General features: G+C 38.1%; 1 protein-coding gene and 1 non-coding gene across 8 annotated transcripts in view; one reads left to right on the forward strand and one right to left on the reverse strand.

The window, feature by feature from the left end:
- Positions 1-15017, reverse strand: part of DENND5B (DENN domain containing 5B) — a 190280-nt gene that overhangs the window by 53962 nt on the left and 121301 nt on the right. For 6 of the 7 annotated variants that reach the window (XM_032248254.1, XM_032248258.1, XM_032248253.1 and 3 more), the window contains 3 exons: positions 11580-11767; positions 4625-5161; positions 917-1148 (listed from right to left, as the gene is read on the reverse strand). In XM_032248254.1, coding sequence (XP_032104145.1) covers positions 917-1148; positions 4625-5161; positions 11580-11767 — 957 coding nt within the window. The remainder of the gene's footprint in view (positions 1-916; positions 1149-4624; positions 5162-11579; positions 11768-15017) is intronic. The other variant, XM_032248259.1, reaches the window with a different exon arrangement.
- Positions 2884-2987, forward strand: LOC116530446. Its single transcript, XR_004260004.1, has one exon. It is a non-coding gene; the product is annotated as a small nucleolar RNA U13 (small nucleolar RNA).

The following is a 15017-nucleotide window of genomic DNA, read 5'->3' on the forward strand; positions in this document are numbered from 1 at the left end:
GCATGCCAGGATGCCCAGCTAATTTTTATATTTGTAGTAGAGATGAAGTTTTGCCATGTTGGCCAGGCTGGTCTCAAACTCCTGATCTCAAGTGATCTGCCCACCTCAGCCTTCCAAAGTGCAGGGATTACAGGTGTGAGCCATCATGCCTGGCCTGACTCAGATTTAATTTCAATAAATGAAGTGATTGTAATTAATGGCACTACTAAAGCAAAGACTGTTTTATTATGTAAATTAGGCAGGACATAAGATTTACTGTTTTAAATGAATACTTATCCTTTCTTGGATATAAAGAAGAGGTGAGAAGTAAAAAGGAAACATAACTAGTAAGACATAAATTAACATTTTTTCCATTTAGGCAATAAAGAGAATAAAACAAAAATCAGGCTGGACACAGTGGCTCAGGCCTGTAATCCCAGCACTTTGGGAGGCCGAGGAGAGCAGATCACCTGAGGTCAGGAGTTCAAGACCAGCGTGGCCAACCTGGTGAAACCTCATCTCTACTAAAAATACAAAAATTAGCCAGGCATGGAAGCATGTGCCTGTAATCTCAGCTACTTGGGAGACAGAGGCAGAAAAATCGTTTGAACCCAGAAGGTAGTGAGCCGAGATCATGCCACTGCACTCCAGCCTGGGCAACTGAGTGAGATCTGTCTCAAAAACAAAAACAAAAATCATAGCAACCTGCCAGTCATACTTGATTCAATTTACTATGTTTTTCTTCTTCTGATAAGGGAAGAGGAATGTCAAGTAGGAATGGGACTCACAGAAACAGAAAGACAAATTTATAAAGCATTTCTTGATATAATACCAGGATTAGCCATGAAAATTAATTTTGTTGTACATAAGGCCAACAATTTGTGGAAAAAGAATGACCATGGATTTTAATTTAATTTAAAAGGCATGGCAAATGTACCTGCTTCTTTTAAAGTGTTGCATTTCTGATATATAGATGTCCGCAAGGTAGGTGCCCTTACATTATACAGCCTTATCTTATCAATCCGAGAGTCAAAGACCCGAAGCAAAGGATCTTTCTCTTCCCACTGAGACATAATTTTATTATCAATAAAGGTGGCAAACATCTGTGTTTCAATGAAGCGTGAAAGAAATGGCAGGTAAGGCTCAGGCTGGTCAGACAGAAAGGAAGCCTGTAATGAGATAATTAGGAAATTATTAGTGCAAAGAGACCATCTCAACACTCTATGATAAGCCTGAAAAAAATTATGTTAACTCAGGACATTCTTTTTAAGTCTTCTAAATTCAAAAATTCTTAAAAATCCACTTTTCTTTCAATTTTCCTAAATTCAGAGAATGTAGGTCACTCAGGTCTCTAGCACCGATCCTAACTTACAAAACTGATTTACATTCTGATCCTTATGACCATTATGTAGAAGAGAGGGCATCATTAATGAAAGATGGCAGATAGATAAGTTGCTATACGATTGTCAAGCAACTTTACTTGCAGTTAAAAATTTTTATCCCTTTCCCCAGTGAGCTATAATTTCTTCTGTTCTCTATTCCTAGCCTATGCAATATACATTCAAGCCATAAGGTAGTGAGATGATTAACTGATACAATAAACATATCAGCATTTATCTTAAAAAAAAAAAAAAAGGACATGAAATTTATGCTTATGGGTGAAATTCTTTCGTTCTTCTTCAAGGGAATGCTTTTCTAGACTCTGTTAGAAACCAATAGATGAGTGTTAAGCCAAGGTCAAATTCCTTCCACACTTGTGCTGACACAAGAGTCTCAGCCTTAACAACTAAAAAAGGCACTGCCTGGAAGCTGGGCATGGTGGTGCCCACCTACAGTCCCAGCCACTAGGGAGGCTGAAGTGGGAGGACTCTGTGAGCCCAGCAGTTTGAGGCCAGCCTAAAGAAATACAGTGAGATACCATTTCCAAAAAACAAACAAATAAAACAAAGCATTGCCTGAAAAGCCATCAGAAGCAAGCCTTTGGAGAACATGTACAATAAGTTGTACACCTTTCCTGTTACTAGCCTGTCTGATGCATGGGATGGTTCAGTACATCATAATCAGTTCCTAATTCAAAGTTTTAACTTTTTTTCTGTTGTTCTTCATGTCCATTGTGTATAGGAATTCTAGATTCAAAGCAGTACTAGCTAAAATTTGGAAGTAAATTCCTATTTTGGTTGCTGGGTTAGTTTTTATTTTTGTATGACAGAAGCCAGAAGGGGAAAGATGAAAGGGTAAGTTCTGACATAAGGTGACTTTTAAAAATATTCATCAGCTTCTTGCTAGCATATGTATTTTTCATTCTGAAATTTAGGAGGTCTTTTTAAAATTTCCTTATGGAATTCCACTTACTCACTCTATAGTTCAGGTATATATACATAAATCCAAATAACCACAGAAACAGTCATAGTAGTCTCTAGAAATCAGTTCACCTCCACCAATAAATATCAATTTTACTTTTTAATAGATCAAATGCCATTTTAAAAAAAATCTGGATTTTGACATTCAGACGCTCACAGACTATAAAATTTGAGGTCAGCAAAGATGTGGCTTGTAGAACAAATATGTCCTGCAAATTTTCCTAGTGAAAGATAATTATAAGCCTTCTGGAATCCAACAGAAAATTTTCATTTCTTTAGGGGTTATATAAAAAGAATTTCATTTATAGTTTGAGGCTACATAAAGATTAAGAAGGAAGGAAGTATCAGGGCTTGATTTAGGTAAGAATTTGAATTGTCCCAAGGATAAACCTAGGATATACACAGATTACTTCTAAGCTAGATAAGAAAAAGTATGGAAAATGGTTAAGATTCATGAGAAAGGAACCTAAGGGCAGGAACACACTTAAAGAAGGAAAGTCTTGTTAATATTAAAGAAGTTTTCTCAAACACAAAGTGCATCAGGATGCTTTTGTAGTTCATAAATGTAGTGATTGGCTTTTCATGCTCATGTGTGAGATGTGCCTTTATCAAACTTTGTTACCATGTTGGCACATTACCTGTCTGATGGGAAAAACAAAGCACATCAGAATATAACTGTTCAATATACAACATTATCCTCCAACAGAAAAAATATCTGATGAAGTAAAAAAATTATCTTTTATTTATTTATTTTTTTGAGACAGGGTTTCACTCTCTTGCCCCAACTGGAGTGCAGTGGAATCATCTTCCCTCACTATAGCCTCAACTTCCCAGGCTCAAGTGATCCTACCTCAGCCTCCGGAGTCATTGGGACCACAAATGCACACCACTATGCCTGGCTAATATTAAATTTTTTTGTAGAGATGAGTTATCGCTATGTTGCCTAGGCTGGTCTCAGACTCCTGGCCTCAAATGATCCTCCAGCCTCAGCCTCCTAGTGTTGGGATTATGGGTGTGAGCCACCATGCCCAGACATTATGTACCTTTATGCAAATTTTTAATTATTTCCAAAAATTATCCACTGTTGTAGATTAGCCTCTTGGAATGTATCAACCCCTTCAGACGGCCTTTCACGGCACAAAGATGCCACTTAGTGAAATCCACGATACATTCTAATAGCGGTATTGTACCTCGGCAATCACAGAGGCAGAGAACCAAACTGTACCCTGGTAACCTAAAAAAGTTAATATATAATCCTAAGTATATCTGTCTGGAAAAAAAAAAATCTAGGAGATAGGTGAAAAAAACCTGGCAGAAGAATCCAGTACTCCTCACAGGACAATGGAAAGCTGATATCATTTTCTATCTTCCCTTACCAAAATCTTTGGAACCATTTTAAACTTACAGTCATAAGATCTAATTTAGTCACTCTTTTTCTCCTTTGATCTTAGAATGAGAGAGAAATTTGGCTTCTGAAACTAAACTGCTACATTTACATGGACAAGTTGTGACTTCCTGATAGGATAAAGACTAAATATATATAAATTTATTCAAAAAGGAGTAGGCTTATTTAACTAGACTTGATCATAAAATAAGTGCAAATAAAACCATTATAAGGTCAAACAGTATTAATGGATTTGGAAAACCTGCAAAATCTAAGAGTTTTTCTATAATTTTTTGTTTCTGTCTCTGAGACACAGTCTCACTTTGTTGCCCAGGCTGGAATGCATTGGCGCCATCTCAGCTCACTGCAAACTCTGCCTCCCCGGTTCAAGTGATTCTCCTGCCTCAGCCTCCTGAGTAGCTAGGACTACAGGTGCACACCACCATGCCCGACTAATTTTTTGTATTTTTAGTAGAGATGGCGTTTGACCACATTGGCCAGGCTGGTCTTGAACTTTGGACCTCGTGATCCACCTGCCTCAGACTCCTCAAGTGCTGGGATTACAGGCATGAGCCACTGTACCTGGCTTGAGTTTCTATAATTTAAGTATCTTCAAGGTAAATAAAAATTTAAAATGAGATTACAGGCAATTTAACACACCATTTAATGACCAGCTCAATGAAGCTGGCTGATTTGCTTTCTTGTAAAATTATTTTATCTAATGCAAAAATGCTTGGTAAAGGAAAGTCCTTAATGGGATGTAGGATAAAAAGTCTACATTTAAAAAAGGTTAACAAAACTAATAATATGTGGGTAAGCATAGGCATAAAAGAAAAAAAAATTAAAAATCAGTAATAAAGGCACTAATCACCACAAAAAGGAAAACTATGGTTCTTTTTACTTTGTCAAAGTTCTGCATCTGTTCCCGGTTGGTCAGCCAAGATTCCATGTCCTGAGCAGTCTGAATGACAAATGCTTCATAATCTGCAAACATCTGTGTAAAGCGGTTAGCAAAGACCTCTCGGAGCTGTACATTGAGCTGGTAGTCCCTTAGTTCTGCCTCTTCACACTGCAGTTTTAAATCCTTGTCTTTTTCACCCAGAGAAGCAGAGAGGTCCATTTTTTCCACAGCCACACCAGTCCGCTTGGCCAGAGCCTGCAAGCGGGCTATGGTTTCATTGCCCTTTAGTAACTCATACATGGTGATGTTATTAGTGGAGACATTGCCGTTCTTTTTGTCACTGACCAAGTCTTTCAGAACCAGATTCTTCAGTTTGCTGGTATTCTCACTGCAATGTAGGCTGCCCTCAGGAGGGATCCCAAATTGAAGAAGAACCTCAGAGAGTTCTTGGATAAAATCCACTTTATTGGGGAACTGTGGAAATTCTTCAGGCAACTCAATAAAATGGTTGTCAATGTCCACAAAACATAAATTAGCCTGAAAGAGAAAAATGAAATACAAAGGTTTAAAATAAACGAATTCTATGTTCTAAAATATTCTTGCCAGCCAGCCATGGTGGCTCACACCTATAATTCCAGCACTTTGGGAGGCCAAAGCAAAAAGGGTCGCTTGAGCCCAGGAGTTTGAGACAAGACTGGGAAACATGGCAAGACCTCATTTCTACAAAGAGAAAAAACAAAAAAAATCTTTCCAACTATCACAAACAAAAGCATAGATTATGATGCCTTTTATGTTAATCTTCACAAGGTTTAGAATTTCTTATTCTTTAAAAATAACCTCCTTTTCCATCAATTTCCCCTATGTGAGTATTTTTATGCCATATTTAATATATATGATAATTTTTTCTGGGTCTCAGCAATATATTATAATCTGATATGATTTTCTAACATTTGGCATCCATTAGGCATTCCCATGTGGGTTTGGGTGCCCAGACTCGTAAGACCTTACAATTAAATAATATTAGGTAAAGTGCTCACTTGAACTTTCTTTGCCACTCCACTGCTCTAACATCTGTAATTTAGAATTGACAATAATCATTAAAAATCAGCAGCTATAGTATCTCCCAATAGGATGAAAGTGGTAACATCAATCCAATTCACAGATAATCCACAAATTTTCACTTTACTCAAAATTTACTAAACCTCCTAGAGCAAAATCATTTCAGAAGTCATTATACCTAATGCAGGAGGCAGAAAGAGGTGGTACAGGCAAGTGCATATATAACTACAAATGATTAACCTCTGAATAATCAGAAATTTACTCAAGATATTTTGAGTTGAGAAAAAACGGTGACAAAAATAAGAAGAAATTTTTTTTTTGAGTTTGCTTACACTCTACATTTGGAATTTATTTTGAATAAATATTTTTCAAATAGATACAGAAAATTCAAGAGGATAAGCATATGCAAAAAGTTCTGATTATCCCTCAGGTATCTGTAGACTCCAAATTGTATTTTATACCTACACTGTCCATATTCTCTTAATCAGAACAAGGTTGTTAAAAGAAGGTTGTGCTTCTAGACTGGGGTGCGGGATGCCAAAAGTGTAGCCTATCACATACAAATAATATTGGGCCAAGTGCAATGGCTCACGCCTGTAATCCCAACACTTTGGGAGGCCGAGGGGGGCGGATCACGAGATCAAGAGATCGAGACCATCCTGGCCAATACAGTGAAACCCCATCTCTACTAAAATATAAAAATTAGCTGGGCATGGTGGCGCACATCTGTAGTCCCAGCTACTCGGGAGGCTGAGGCAGGAGAATTGCTTGAACCTGGGAGGCGGAGGTTGCAGTGAGCCGAGATCGCACCACTACACTCCAGCCTGGTGCCTGGTGACAGTGAAACTCTGTCTCAAAAAAAAAAAAAAAAAAAAAAATTGATTACATTAATGGTTGAACACAAGGCATGGGGTGGAAGTCAATAAACAAAGTACGAAGCTTCACCATTTGTTTCTCCCTGGCTTTCCCACCCCCAGGTCACCAAGGGGAAAATTCATACTGTTCTTTAATCCTAGATGGCAAAGTAAGGGGAAAGGAAAAAGCAAACAGTTGGATATTTGTTTTTCTCTTGATCCTTGCTCTTCATGTTAGATACCAATTAGCAAGCTGCACAGTGAAATTCTAAATTAAGTTCAATAAAAACTCAAAATGAGGCCTGGCACAGTGGCTCACGCCTGTAATTCCAACACTTTGGGAGGCTGAGGTGGGCAGATGACTTGAGGTCAGGAGTTTGAGACCAGCCTGGCCACCATGGTAAAACCCCATCTCTACTATACAAATTAGCTGGGCATGGTGGCATGTGCCTATAATCTCAGCTACTCAGGAAGCTGAGGCAGGAGTATCACTTGGACCCAGAAGGCAGAGGTTGCAGTGAGCCAAGATTGTGCCACTGCACTCCAGTCTAGGCAAAACAGAGCAAGACTCTGTTGGAAAAAAAAAAAAAAAAATCAAGATTTCTCTCCATTCAAAGCCAAATGATTAGCAATGATTCCTAAAGTCTGATGTAATTTTTGAATCCAGCCTTTTCATTTTGCAGATGAAGAAACCAAGGCCTAAGAAGTTAGGTGACTTCCTGGCACCTGTTCCAAATGTGCACCCTCAAACAGACTGGTGGCTTATGGCCTTTCCCCGCTATTTTTCCTCACCTCCAATGTCAGTAATTTTCTAAATAAATTAAGAACTGAAATGTCACATCTTGCTGAAGACAGTAGTACTGCCTACACCATTCTTTACATTGAAAGACTTAAATGGAGAAAGTAGGTCACATAATTCAAATGGATGATTCAGTATCTTTAAAATGGAAAAAAAAATTTACTAAGTTGCTAATCTAAATGTTAACCAGCAACCTCCCACCACTTAGACTTTGTACTATCCCCTTTATTAATGCCTTCCTACTACCTTTTTCTACCCCTCTCCTCCTCCTATGAGAAGGGAAAATGATACATTTTCTGAAATTTGAAAGATTATTATGCTCACGAAATCGCTGCTGAGCCGAAAGTGTGCTACAAGGTAGGAGTTCCAACACCACAGCTACTGGCCTGTCTTCATGATCCAATAAAAGTCTCCTAGGTCTGCTTAAGAGGGCCCAAGCTGGGGCTTTGATTACCACAAAGTAGAACAGGAAATACAAACTGTGTTATGAAAATGTATTGAAGAAAACCAAAAACCCCTTTCTCTAAAACAAACAAGAACTCTCCATTCTGATACATCACTTCTCACTCTTAACACCATTAAATTAAAAAAATTGTTCAGAAGAGCTCAGTAAGTACTACCTGATAAAAATTTATTCAACACCTCAATCTGACATCATTTTAGGACTAAATATGTCTACTGATCAACACTGCTCACAAGCCTTCGTGATATGTAACTACTTCCTATTAAAAACAAAAAAAGTTAATAAATAAAATAAAACAACAACAACAACAAAAGTGGGCCAGGTGTGGTGACTCATGCATGTAATCTCAGCACTTTGGGAGGCTGAGGCGGGTGGGTCATTTGAGGTCAAGAGTTCAAGACCAGCCTGGCCAACATGGTGACGCCCCATCTCTAGTGAAAAATACAAAAATTAAGTGGACATGGTGGCGTACACCTGTAATCCCAGCTTCTCAGGAAGGTAAGTCAAGAGAATTGCTTGAACCTGGGAAGCGGAAGTTACAGTGAGCTGAGGTGGCGCCATCGCACTATAGCCTGGGCAACAGAGTAAGATGCCGTCTTCAAAAAAAAAAAAAAAAAAAGTTCCCTCAAAAGAAAACAAAACAAAAACTTAAAGGTTAATCATCTCTTCTGTCATGAAACCTTCCTAAACCCTTACCCTAAAGGCATTCTGATCTCTGTATCTTCTCTGTTCACTCATTCCTTACTAACTTACTTTTTAAGCTGTTACTCGTATTTGTAAATGACTTTTTTGAAAAGCAGAAATCACCTCTTATTTTATTTGATGTCTTCCACTGTATTCTACACAAATAGTGTATAAGACAACTGCTCGGCAAATCCAAGAATAAGTTCTGAGGAGATGGTCATTTGGGGGAACCCTAAAACTGTAAGCGGGTGCAGGAAGTATCCACAAATGAGAGACTAATGCAGCTCTCTGTATGTTTGGTAAGTTATCTCACTTCTCAGTATCTGATGTCAAGCCAGCTTGAGGATAAGCCAGAGAGAGGACAGCATTTAAAATATTCCCTCTGGGCCAGATGCTATGGATCATGCTTATAATCTTTGGGAGGCCAAGCCTGGAGGATCGCTTCAGTCCAAGAGTTCAAGACCAGCCTGGGCAATGTAGAGACTCCATCTCCATAAATAATAATAAATAGCTGGTGGTGTGTGCCTCTCATCCCAGCTACTCATGAGGCTGAGGTGAAAGGATCTTCTGAGCTCAGGACGTCAAGGCTGCAGTGAGCTGTGCCTACCGCATTCTTGCCTGGGTGACAGTGAGACCCTGTCTCAAAAATTAAATAAATTATTCCCTCAGAATCTTAGGGCAAGGTATGACAAAAACAAAGTTGCAAAAGCAGCTCTGTTTCAGTTTTTCTCTTAACTTTTTGTTTACCAGTTACTGTGAAGATGAGCAAGAATAGTAGAAAGTGAAGTGTATTCCATGCAATTAATCTTCAGTGCCTTCTTTCCACCCTCACTAGCTCGACCCTACTCCCTAAAAACCGGTATTACAAATGGCTACTTATGTCTATCACTTTTAAATCATGGGGATAGCTAGTGGGTGATTAATTTATAAATCTATGTAGTTACATTAGTTAGCTAGCAACTAAAATCATACCTTCCTAAAATAATCATTTTGCAAACTTGTCATTTTTGTAACTATGTTTAGAAGACTTATCACTATTTTTAGCCATTATTTTAGCGTTTTCAGGGAAAGATGAAGGGAAGTGTTACTAGTGAGTATATTTAAGGCATTTTTTAAATGACTATTTCTATATCCAATTCCTCCCCAAAATAATGTGAAGCAGATTATTTCACCTCATTGTAAAATAATGCCAGAACAAAGTGATAGACTACTAGCCTTTCCTTATAAAACAATGATGCCCTGATTTATAGTTTCTACACAGAAGCACTGCTATTTCCACAGCTAATTCAGGTTATTTCATATTATTCTACTCTATGAACGGATGGGTATGTGTATTTATTAAATAGTGTTGATCTCTTGAATGAAAAATTAGAAAATCACAGACATTACTGTAAGAGCTTTCAGAATCCCTAAATTTGTTCATCTTTAATGTATACATACAGGCATAGCGATGGAAAGGTTTTCCAACTACAGATATATCAAGGTGGCATTTAAAAATCTCTCAACAATTGTTACAAAAAATGGAAAAACAATATACATATAGTCTTATAAAAATAGTACATGATTAACATACAAAATATATCAGATACTCAACAAGAAACTAAAATGTCCTTAAGTCTTCAAAACCAAATGTATTTGACTAGTCTATTTCTTTTTCCTTGAAAATTTAAAGGATTAACTTCTTTGAGCAGAAAATATACTAGATTAATCAACGAGAAAACAAGAAAATTCAAGGAATTGAGAAAAGAGGTAAAACAGACAAGAAAAAGATGCACACGCTCAAAAAGAACAAGTCTGTATATGCATCTTATGTGACCTGAATCAAGCTATTTTTCTTTGAGCAAAAATGTTAATTTTTGTGGGGAAATATTCACTAGAATAAAAGCAAGCAGATGATTATGAGAACTATTACAAGATATAATGGCTGTGGCTTAATGTGTTAAATTCACTTATTAAAAGGACAATTTCTATGGGAAATAAGAACAAATAAAGGTGAATCTCAGCATGAGATTTTATTAAGAAAGGTACAAATTAAATAGCTAGTGATATAAAGTAATTAATCATCTTATGTTTTTTAAAAGGCTGTGGCACACTCTCATCCCTGTTTTATTTCAAAGGCTTTACACGGTAATCCTCAGTACCACTAACAATAGGTAAAAATTAGATTCAAACTGCTTTCAATAATTCTTGTTTATTTATTTTTGAGACACAGTCTCACTTTGTCACCCAGGCTGGAGTGCAGTGGCATGATCTCAGCTCACTGCAACCTACGCCTCCATGGTTCAAGCGATTCTCCTACCTCAGCCTCCAGAGTGCCACCATACCTGGCTAATTTTTTGTATTTTTAGTAGAGACGGGGTTTCACCATGTTAGCCAGGATTGTCTCGATCTCCTGGCCTCATGATCCACCCGCCTCAGCCTCCCAAAGTGCTGGGATTATAGGCATAAGCCACCAGGCCCAGCCTATTTTTTTAAAACAACATTTGAAAGTACAACACACAGAAAGTATAATAACCTTAAGGTGGCATAAAAGCTAGGTGTTAGAATTTTTATTTCAACTATCAAGTCAAGTTGATATTTAGAGCAGGTTGATAACTGGCCTTGTATCAGAAAACAGGGAATACTGAAGTACTGGATATTTCCATTATCCCTAGTTTGCTGCAAGATGTTACTTTTCATTTGATAGGGTCCAGAATAAAATTCACCTTAATTGATACAATGATTTTAAAGGATGTTAAAACCTGGGCTGTATTGTTTAAAAACAAAAGTTATAACATGAATGAAGAAAAAAAAATATGTTACTAGAATAATAAAGCAATAAGATCATGCTACCACTGCTCCATCTTCACAAGTTAATAATTGTAAAAATCGGCCACTGTCTTGTTCTGAACCAGGTTTAGTTAATGACTATGTGGTAGTCATCACATGGAGTCACAACCTGCATTTTATAGCTCAGGCTCTCCCCTAGCCTTACTTGGAGAGTTAGGAGAGTCAAAGAGACAGATATAATTTGGACAGAGACTATGTGATCTAACAAAAATCACCCTGACCTAAATCAGCAAACAGCAAATGCTTCATCATTCATTGTAGTTTTACCTCTTGAGGAAGTTCTAGTTTAGAACGGTCAGTTCCTTCTTTTGACTGAAGGCCCATCAGATAGGGAACAGGAGCATCAAGAAAATGTAGCAGAGAAGCAGGGAGGATGGGCACATAAACATGTTGCCATTGAAATGGGAACAAAAGTGTGGTGATTCCTTCTGCCACAGTCATCAGGCGTTGATAATCTGCACAGAACAAAGAAAAAGGGAGGGAAAGAGTAAAAATAAAAACATAACTTCATTAAGCTGGAAAATGTGGATTTTAAGAAAAAAAATCTCTATGTTAAAGGTAAACGTTTCTTTGTGATCATGCAGAAAATAGTTCAGTTCTATTTCACTATAATTAAAGATTAAATGGTTTCATTTGAATAGTTTTAACGGGGTGTGGGTAGATGGGAAACATCATCACACTCTTTCCTTCTTAAAATCATAGGTATGTGAACTTATATTCTCTTAAAGTGTGGAGGAATCAAGAACTAATAAAACTGCTCCTGGCATTTATCCCACTAAAAATGTACAAGATAGAGTATAACATTATTATTATTATTTTTGAGATGGATTCTCACTTTGTTGCCCAGGCTGGAGTGCAATAGAGCAATCTCAGCTCACTGCGACCTCTGCATCTCGGGTTCAATTGATTCTCCTGCCTCAGCCTCCCAAGTTGCTGGGATTATAGGTGCCCACCACCACACCAGGCTAATTTTTATATTTTTAGTAGAGACGGGGTTTCTCCATGTTGGCCTGGCTGATCTACAACTCTTGACCTCAAGCGATCTACCCACCTCAGCCTCCCTAAGTGCTGGGATTACAGGCGTGAGCCAACGTGCCTGGCCAGTGTAACATTATTAATCAATTTTTTATACATGCATACTCACACAATCCCCAATTCAGAGGCATTTTGCTTTTTTTTTCGAGACAGAGTCTCCCCCTGTCACACAGGCTGGAGTGCAGTGGCACAATCGTGGCTCACTGCAACCTCCTTCAGAGGCAAAATTTTTTCTTGTACAGTATATATGATCATGGCTATAGCTTTTGGTTAGCTGATTATATTTATTTCAGCCTTTATTTTGGGAGTACAAGAAGTCAAACAGATATATGCATTCACAGTCACAATTCCTATGTCTAACCCCTAACCACAAAACTATCATATCTGGGTATTCTCGAGTTAACAGAAAATTAAGGATTGGTGTTTTTGTTTTGTTTACAAGAACTAAATAATTTATCAAAATTGAAAGCTGCCCACAATAAAGTGGACTTTTAAACCACGCTGTAAAGGTTACTTTATACTTACATATGTCCATAATTCCTATTTAAAGTTTGGAAGTAGACATGTTTTAGAATTCAGATTTTTTAATTTAGAAAAGCAATATGGTGCATATACCACATACATATACCAGATATCTAGGGCAGTATCCTATAATCAAATACATTAATATTTCTGCAGCAAACCATACATGTCCCAGTAGGACAGATAATCAAAGAATATGAATAGGGTCGCTTTGGTTCACGTTTGGTTTTGCTGATGAATGAGTTACAAAAAGAATGTTTGGGAATTTTTTGGATTTGAGAATTGAAGATAATGGATTGTGGGCTTGTAATAATCCTTGGATAGAACCCATTGTGAACAAATACAGTAAAATCTTTGGGAGAAAGACTTTAGGGGAGTCTTTTTGATTTACATAAACTCAAAAAACACCTGACCAAGCATAAACAGGATGTCTTCCATTTAATTTTTTTTCTTGTGTCATTTTATAATTTTAAATGACTACCTTTTTGGTTACAAATCATCAGTTATCCACAGCCCAAGTTTACTTAAAATTTTCCTTATTTGATTCATAAAGATTCAAATTTTAGGTAAAAACCTGTTTACAGGAATAACTTCTAAAACAAATACCAGGTGGCCTCAAAGGTAGAGGTCAGTCCTATGAACACAAAGAACTAACCTAATTACCTCAGGTGGACACACACATTTTATCAGCTGAGGCCCACAGAAGAAGCTAGGCTGAAACAGCTGGTTCTGTCTGCGTAGGTGAGGCAGGTAGTAGAGGAAATCAGACAATCAGTTCCTACCACTCTGCTAGGATAATCAGGAAGATGTTTGAACTGCAGGCAATATGGGTTTTTACCCCAGGGGTGGGCGTGGGGTAAGGATGAAAAGTTGACCTGAAACCCCTGAAGTTTGCTGGATGTAGGTGTAGAAACTGTGCCCTAATAAGAACTAACTTAAGTACTGCACTATCACAGAACTCCATTACGGCACGTGGCCCTAGTACTGTCTCTCCTCTCTGTGGGTTTCCTAAAGACAGAGTGGTGTCCATTTTCTCTGATTTTATCCATAGAAGCACAGGGCCTAATCACAGCCGGTGCTGACTAAAATTTACTGATACTACTTAATGTTACATTTTTTTTCCTCTTAAGTTCAACAGAATCCTAACAAAATGCAAAAAAAGGCATGCTAGGTGCAGTGGTTCATGCCTGTAATCCCAGCACTTTGAGAGGCCGAGGAGGGTGGATTACCTGAGGTCAGGAGCCTGGTCAACACGGTGAAACCCCGTCTCTACTAAAACTACAAAAATTAGCTGGGCATGGTGGCAGGCACCTGTAATTCCAGCTACTCAGGAGACTGAGGCAGGAGAATCGCTTCAACTGGGAGGTGGAGGCTGCAGTGAGCCGAGATCACACCACTCCACTCTAACCTGGGCAAAAGAGCGAGATTCCAGCTCAAAAAAAAAAAAAAAAAAAGGCCAAGCACAGTGGCTCACACCTGTAATCTCAGCACTTTGGGAGCCCGAGGTGGGCGAATCACCTGAGGCCAGGAGTTCAAGAACAGTCTGCCCATCACTGCAAAACCCTGTCTCTAAAATACAAAAATTAAGCATAGTGGCACATGCCTGTAATCCCATCTACTTGGGAGGCTGAGGCACAAGAATCCCTTGAACAGAGGAGGCAGAAGTTGCAATGAGCTGAGATCGTACCACTGCACTCCAGGCCTGGGTGACAGAGCGAGACTCTGTCTCAAAAAACAAACAAAAACCCAAAAACAAAAACCCACCAGGAATAGGAAGAGACGGTTACTTATAGTTACATACTATGAAGACCAAATCCAGAGAAATCTCCTTAGATTCTGCTCTGTGGCCATCCACTTCAACCAAGGATTGGGGTCTTTGTTATTCTTATAACTTCAGTACTTACCACAGTATCTGGCATATAAAAGAGGCTAAAATGATATTTTTGAATGAACAGATGAGAGGGATAAGAATGTATATAATTCTGCTGGGTATCTATTACTTAAAAAGACATGCGTAGATTTTATTCCATCCATGTGTTGTGGGTGTTCTATGTCTATTCTTCTCTTCAGATCTGCATTATCTTCAAGATTGGTTAAGTACCACACACTTTTTTTTTTTTTTTTTTTTTTGAGATGGAGTTTTCACTC

This window comes from Sapajus apella, unplaced genomic scaffold (genome assembly GCF_009761245.1).
Source record: "Sapajus apella isolate SASKATOON/1434 unplaced genomic scaffold, GSC_monkey_1.0 scaffold66, whole genome shotgun sequence".
In the NCBI taxonomy this organism is placed as follows: Eukaryota; Metazoa; Chordata; class Mammalia; order Primates; family Cebidae; genus Sapajus; species Sapajus apella.